Raw genomic sequence first — 8,161 nt, forward strand, 5'->3', positions numbered from 1 at the left:
TACAATGTAATATTTTGGTATATATACACTGTAAACTTGTGTGATGATCAAATCAAGATAATTTGCATATCCATCACCTCAAACATTTATTATTTCTCTATGGTAAGAACATTCAAAATCTTCTCTTCTAGCTATTTTGAAATTTCATCATGTATTGCTTAACCATGGGGATACATTCTGAGAAATGCAACATTAGGTGATTTTGTCATTGTACAAACATCACAGAGCAGGGGTGGGGAACCTTTTCATGTTGGAAGCCCGAATTAATTTAGCTGTAATCCAATGACGAATTCAAGAAACTTCAATTAGATAAACTTAAAAATATACATTATTTTGTAAAGATCTAACTACTGTGTACTTAATAATTTCAAAAAGTGAAAACTATTTGTTAATTTGAAAGTTAATTAACCTTTTAATGACTTTGTTATGTCTGCTTTTTGTTGGAAAGCATTTGGATATTTGGTTGCAGCATGGAGGTCCACAGTTTCAGCTGATCCTCTAAATGGGCATGAGTCATTTGTGACCATAAGGGCGTCTTGATTTGGGTTAGGTAGAATGTAGATTCGCAGCAATAAATGGTTAAAAAGCAAGAAAGCATTTTTTGAGCATGTTGCTGAAGGTGTGGGTATTCTAATACATTTTTCCATATTTCAGTGGGATCTTTCTTAGCATCAAAGAATGACTTTAAAATGACATTTTAAAGGCCTTAATGTGACCTTCTAGGTCCTTAAGTTATGGAGCATCTAATTGATCCTGCCTTGTACTTTTTTTGTCTTTTTTTTTTAAAGAAAAGGATCATTATATTTGTCTTATGTCTATAAAAGAAAGAAAAGTCTTTGTGCAACTATTGATTATATTTAGCATTTAAGAGGCAGTATCATATAACCTTAATATTATATTGGAAAGATTAAAACTGAATATTATACATCAAAAAAGTAAGATAAAAGGATGGATGTGGGCTAGATGGATGGACAGATACGTAATAAGACAGTATAGCAAAATATTAATGGAAGACTCTGGATAGTAGATATATATGGATGTTTAATATAAAATTCTTTCAACTTTTTTATGTTTAAAAATTTTCAAAATAAATGTTGGGGAAAACCCTAAACTTTAGACCTAGCTCTATTATTTAATACCAGTGTCTTCATTTAAAAAGCCCTTAATCTCTCTATAATAGAAATCAAATAATCTGCCCTATCAACTTTAAATGTTGTAAGGACCAAATAATATAATCTATAGGAATGTAATTTAAAAACTATACCATTAATGAAAGTGATACAATAGTGCAATTATTCCCCCTCTGGATGATTTTGGTAGCTGTTCTTAGTGAAGTATTATGTTTTATGAGTTTTTGCTTAGTGAAGCAGTCAGAGAAGGAAGAGTCTGGATCAATATGAAGAGAGGAAGAGAATGTTCTGCTTGGCTCCCTCAATGAGAAATAACCCCCCTACACACACAGCTATCAGCTCTCCTACAGGTAGACCCTCTCCTACAGGAAGGTCTTAGTTCTCTTTGAAAGCTATTGTTTATATGTTTATAAAGAAAGAGATAAAAGGAAAAGGTTAAAAATGAGCATGTAAATCAAATGTCTTTCTTTTTCAGGAAGCAGTAGGGGACACGTTAGAAGAATTGTGGATCTCCTACAATTTTATTGAGAAATTGAAAGGGATTCATGTAATGAAGAAATTGAAGATTCTCTACATGTCTAATAACCTGGTGAGAGACTGGGGTAAGCTGAGAATGGCTCTTTGCTAACCTTCTACTTCCTGTTCATACAAAATAGCTGAATACTATAAGAAACAATGGTGATATAACACCTCTTGTGTTCTCCTGGATAGAGCTGGAACCCATTCTACTAAGTGAAGTATCCCAAGAATGGAAAAATAAGCACCACATGTACTCACCAGCAGATTGGCTTCACTGATCAACACCTAAGTGCACATATAAGAATAACATTTACTGGGTGTCAGGCAGCTGGGAGAGGGGAGGAGAGGATGGGTATATGCATACATAATGAGTGTGATGCACACCATCTAGGGGATGGACACACTTGAAGCTCTGACTTGGGTAGGGGGGGCAAGGGCAACATATGTAACCTAAACATCTGTACCCCCATAATATGCTGAAATAAAAAAAAAAAAGAAAATGGCTGAATAGGGAAAAAGAATGTATTTCTAAGTACAGAGAGAAAATGGGAACATTTATTTCTAAGCTGTGAAAGAAATAGCTATGAGTTCCTGAATTTTAAATGCTTAAAATTTATATTTAAATATTTAGTTAGAATGAATATAATTGGATAGACTCTGGTCTTATTAATCATGAAAAAAACTTAAGTTATTATCCAAAGGCTAAAGGAATCTGTTTAAATGTAATAATTCATGGGTAAAGACATTTGATATCTATATTGCTTTGCTTTTTTATTGTACATTATTCATTCATTTATATGCCATGAATTATGCCAGACTTTTGAGATATAGTTGAATAGGGTACTATCCCTGCCCACAAGGAGTTCACAGCTTAGTGGGGAAAATTAGTTTATAGCTAATAATTAGAAAACTATGTGATAAGTTCTGTAATAGAGATTTTAATGAGTTGCTTTAAGAATTCAAAGATGGAGGCATGGGTAAAGACAAAGGCAGTTTGGCTTAGCCTATGCTGCCGCAGCATGGCATAGAGAAATCCTATCACTGGAGGTTGATTTGTTGTTTTTTTTTTTTTTTGAGATGGAGTCTTGCTTGGTTGCCCAGGCTGGAGTATGCAGTGGCCCGAACATAGGTCACTGCAGCCTCCAACTCCTGGGCTCAAGCGATCCTCCTGCCTGAGCCTCCTGAGTAGCTGGGACTACAGAGGTATGCTACCATGCCCACCTAATTTTTTTATTTTTTTGTAGAAATGGGGTATTGCTGTGTTGCCCAGGCTGGTCTTAAACTCCTGGCCTGAAGCAATCCTCCTGCCTCAGCCTCCCAAAGTGCTGGGATTACAAGCACGAGCCACCATGCCGGGCCAATTTGTTCTTTTTGACACCAAACTTCATACCCTCTTCTTATCCCGTCCTTAGGCTAGCATTAAAGGTAGAAGTAGTATGTCTTCTTTTTCCCTCCAGTCCCACAATGTCTTCCGAGAATAACTTCATATGGTATAACTTTCCTAACTTCCTTCAAAATCTTAAACAACTAATTGTGCTGAATAGTCACAAACTGAGGGTTAGCGATATTGGAATTTAATCCCCAAAATTGTAACAGTAAAACTTGCTGTTTTAATATGGAAAATATTCTTTGCACTTGTAGCTGAATTTGTGAAGCTGGCAGAACTGCCATGCCTGGAAGATCTAGTGTTTGTAGGCAATCCCTTGGAAGAGAAACATTCTGCTGAGAACAACTGGATTGAAGAGGCAACTAAGAGAGTGCCCAAACTGAAAAAGCTGGATGGTAAGTGACTCTGAGCTGGCTCGGAAATGTTATGTATGTATAAAAGTCAAATCTGTGGCATGGAATCATGAAAAGGAAAAAAACTGAAGAAAATGATAGGTTATTTCTAATCTTCAAGGCCATTTCTATCCATATAAAATTTAATGGTCCAGGTTTGGGCCAGGGTAACATGAAAAATTCCTAGGATATTTAGACTGTTACAAGACCATCCCTAGACCAAAAGCTTATAAGAAAGCTAGACCTTATAAATATATGTGGGGCCAGTCACAGGAGTGTATGCCTGTAGTGTCAGCTACTTGGGATACTGAGGTGTGAGGATCGCTTGGGCCCAGGAGTTTGGGCCCAGCCTGGACAATAGGAGTTTGGGTCCATCTCTTAAAAAAAAAAAAACCAACAAATGTATATATATATTTATGTATATGTGGGGATTGCTTGCCATCCAGCATGTTGGGATGTCTATTCAAGCACAGCCAAATGTGTAACAGCAATAATTTCCAAACCTTTTCTTTCATTCATTAATCTAATCAATAAATAATAAGAACTACGTATTGTGCTTGGCATTCTACTGAGGGTAAAAAGTGATTATTAAAATAGTGTTTATCACTAAGAAAGTTATAATCTTATGAGGGGATAAGAAATATAACAAATAACTACACAATGCCCTTTTAGTTAAAGATTGTATATTCTTGAAGTTCGGTGCAGTGGTGCCACCTGTAGTCCCAACGACTCAAAGGCTGAGGCAGGAGGATGCCTTGAGTCCAGGAGTTGGATATCAGCCTGGGCAACATAGTGATACCCTGTCTCCAAAAAAAAAAAAAACACAATTGTATATTCTTTCTTGACATAAATTTTCTGCTGATAGGTTGAATTAAAGCTGGAGTTACTCAGGGTTCGGTACTGAGCCTCTTTCTTTTCTATCACGAAGAGGTCATACATGCAAACAGTAAGAGAGAAGGATCTTGAGTTCCTGATAACACAAAGTTCATAACTATCTACTATCTACTTGAAGTTTTATGTAAAAGAAAAACAAATTGCTAGTTCATTTAAGCTATTTAAAAAGAAAGCTAAGCTTTTTCTCAAGTCACAAAGATATTGTATGGCAGAATAATTAGAAATAATTGGTAAGTAGTTGCTTTTTTACAGTTGGATCAAAACTGTGGTGTTCTCTCTCACTTTCTCTCCTCCCACACCCAATTGTAGTTTCCCAATATCTAAAACTGATGTCAGTGTCAGTAGATATCCCTGACTGGCTGGGTCAAGTCCCAGCTCTACCACTTAACAGTGTTTGTGACATTATGCTAATTAATTAATCTTGCCAAATCTTGTTCGTTTGTAATCTAAAAACTAGAGATGATAATAGTACCATTAATAATCATTTTAAAGCATATATCTTAGTGTTATGATTAAATGAAATAATCTATGTGAGACATTGAACATTGAACATTGACAAATGCCGGGCAGAAAATTAAAGTAAGCTCTATACACCTTAAACTCTTTTTTTTTGTATAGATGGGGTCTTGCTGTGTCACTCAGGCTGGTCTTGAACTTGTTCCTAGCCTCGTGATCCTCCTGCCTTGGCCTCCCAAAGTGCTGGCATTACAGGTGTGACCTACCACACTCGGCCCAAAAAACTTCTAAGTTAAGCACAAAGAAATATTCTTCATTTTTCACAATAAAATACATAATCCCATGATTATGAAGACATTGAATTATTGAGATAATTTATGTTAAACATTGTGCTTAGCACAATGTAAGTATTCAGAAATATATTATTTTCATTATTATGATCATTTTAGAAGATTTTAATATCAATCCAAAAACTCATATGTACAAGAAATATTTCAATATAAATCAACCTCATTTTGACTTTAAACCCTACCTCCCCAAATTCAGTTCAGCTAGGTTGTTAAGAAATTTAGTCTGTCATTCTTAAAGTCTCCCCTGGGATTATGCCACTATTCTAGGGCCACTCATGAGGAGAGTTCTTCTGGTCATTGGTCAACTGCCCCCAGAGGTTACTACTGAGATATCTATTGTCCCCAGTCCTAAGGCCCATTTAGGACTGATCCTGCCTGCTCCCTGCTGCATCCATGCTATGCTTGGATTATGGAAGTGCTTTTTGAGAATGAGATTCTTGGTGGCTATAGGAATATCTCCCTAGATAAAACAGCCATTCCTCTCTGAGTCTTATCTTCTCCCAGTGTTGCTATTAGGGAGCAGGGCCAGGATTCCTACTATTCCAGAACTCCCAGACATCCCCAGGGAAATATCTTTCCAGTCTAGGAAGAATCATCATCCCCCTCCTCCACATCATTCTGTCTCCTCACAAACTACATCTTCTCAGTGGTCTTCTTAGGTTTTCAAAGACAAAAGACAGCCAATCTTACAGTCTGTTTCTGCTTTCCATACTGCCCCTGAAGCAATGATGTGCAGAGATGACTAGACTGGGGTCAGATTGTGGCTTCAAATGCTACAACTCAGAAACGGGTTGCTTTTGGCCCAGTGAGGGCCTACAGATGTGTTTTGTTTTCCCTGCAGTGATTTTTTTCTTTTTTCAATTTATCCCCAATGTTTAGCAATTGGAGGAGTTCACATAAAAATTCAAATTTTAATTACACTGGGATTATGTATTTTATTGTGAAAAATGAAGAATATTTCTTTGTGCTTAACTTAGAAGTTTTTTGGGCCGAGTGTGGTAGGTCACGCCTGTAATGCCAGCACTTTGGGAGGCCAAGGCAGGAGGATCACTTGAGGCTAGGAACAAGTTCAAGACCAGCCTGAGTGACACAGCAAGACCCCATCTATACAAAAAAAAAGAGTTTAAGGTGTATAGAGCTTACTTTAATTTTCTGCCCGGCATTTGTAGGCATTTTCATTTGCAACTCTGCATTTGGGAAGCTGAATATTCATAAGTATTTATATATTAATCCATTTAAGAATTTTCCTGAGAGGCTTTTTAGAGAATTTGAATCAAATATATTATTTTATAAAATTATTTTTATTATAGCACACTTCAAGGTATCTCAGAGCTTCTCAGGTTAACAGGAAAATATTTTCATCTGAATTTTAATAATCTGTTGAGAATGACCAGTAATAATTTTCTTTTTTGTTTTAGGTACTCCAGTAATTAAAGAGGATGAGGAAGAAGAAAACTAACTCCACATTTTCCACTTTGTGTTAACTTATTTAAATGTCATAAGAACAGTAGATAAGTTTTATATAATTGTCTCTTTTAAAGATTCTGTGTGGGGCAAAAGGTTCTTAGGATAAAACAAATCTCTCATTCCCATCTTTTCTTTTCTTAATCTACTCAGCGTTTTTCTCCCTAAAACTGGTAACACCAACTTTATACATTTTAGTCCTCTTTTTAGAAACTACAAATTTTCTATTTTTGTCTTCAGTCCCAGTTATGTACTGTGTGGCCCTTCACTTTTAACAACAAAGGAACAAATGTTCTTTATTCAATTTGTTTAGCTTTTTTAGGTTAGGCATTTTAAAAGATATACTTTTGAATGTGTAGAACATCTTTCCTGAAGGTCCATCACCTTACAACTCAGAAGCACAAGTATAGCATGCCTTTGGTTGAGAAGGCAGCATGGTGACGGGAAGAGTTCCTCTTAGAAACACACCAGCCCTCGAACCAAGACTCGAAAGTCCAGTTGGAAAAGCTATGGTGAAAATGGAAAAATTAATATCTTGGAGGCCTTCTAGCTCATATTATATTTATTTGTTTTTCCAAAAATATGCACATTGCCAGCTGGAATTTAGGTTGTGTTTATATGCATGGCCACTTGAGTCATTGTGTACAATCAGTCATTCTGTGATCCAAGTCAATGGTTAAAATGACTCTTATGATCATTCCTTTGACCAGTAATGTGGCCATGTTACTCATGTGGACCTGGCTTTAAGCATACTTTTTGGCTTATAGTTCCTTATATGTTAAAAGCAGTTGTTACATTTCAATTCCAAGCCTAAATGTTGATAATTGATATATATCAAAATTCACCCTAATGATTTGGTCTGGTGACCCTCATTGCTGGAAAAAGTGATCATTATGGTTATAAGGGTATAGACTTAAGGATTGAATTTGGTACTTTTCAATAAATGAAACTTAGTATTTCAAAATATATTTTTTGAGAAGTTCTAAGTTAAACAGCTCTTAAAATGTATTATGCAAGTGGTTGTGGAGGGAAGAGAGAAGAGATATTTCATTATGGGATCCCAGGCAAAAGGCAATATGTTTAAGGATTGTCTCCTACATGAAGCACTGGAGGTGATTTAACCTCAAAATTGCAAAGCAATAGTTAGATGCAGAGAGTAGCATTTATCATGTAAAAAAAAATATTTCTGGAGAATGCAAGGCATTGTAGTCAGTAACCAGATGAAGTCCATAGGAAGCCATGGCTGAATCACTAATAGATTGCAGAAAATAAGTCAGGGGTCCTCTGCCAAATTGTGCCTAAAGTCCCTCAACCAGAGACTATTGATTCTTGTTTCTCCACCTACTTGTGGATTTTACTTGCATAAAATGACAGTGCAAGAGGATAGAATCATTTTTTTTAAAGTGATTGCATAAGTAGTCCTGGGTTTTAGGAGTTTTCAGCTATCAATTAAGTAGAAATCACTTGATTTTTCTGAGTCACTCTGATCAAAAGGGACCACTGCTTTGACAATCAACTCTAAATACAGATAAGAGGCAAATTTAATCTAACATGTTTTTAGCTTCCATT

General features: G+C 36.0%; 1 protein-coding gene across 1 annotated transcript in view; it reads left to right on the forward strand.

Annotated features, from left to right (window-relative positions):
* The window catches only part of DNAL1 (dynein, axonemal, light chain 1), a 57,854-nt gene extending 51,267 nt beyond the window's left edge, over positions 1 to 6,587 (forward strand). The window contains exons 7-9 of the mRNA XM_012656054.1: positions 1,606 to 1,732; positions 3,291 to 3,431; positions 6,547 to 6,587. Of these exons, the coding sequence (XP_012511508.1) occupies positions 1,606 to 1,732; positions 3,291 to 3,431; positions 6,547 to 6,587 (309 nt within the window). The remainder of the gene's footprint in view (positions 1 to 1,605; positions 1,733 to 3,290; positions 3,432 to 6,546) is intronic.
* The last annotated feature ends 1,574 nt before the right edge of the window (positions 6,588 to 8,161 follow it).

The sequence above is a fragment of the Propithecus coquereli genome, unplaced genomic scaffold (genome assembly GCF_000956105.1).
Source record: "Propithecus coquereli isolate 6110/MARCELLA unplaced genomic scaffold, Pcoq_1.0 Scaffold5, whole genome shotgun sequence".
NCBI lineage: Eukaryota > Metazoa > Chordata > Mammalia > Primates > Indriidae > Propithecus > Propithecus coquereli.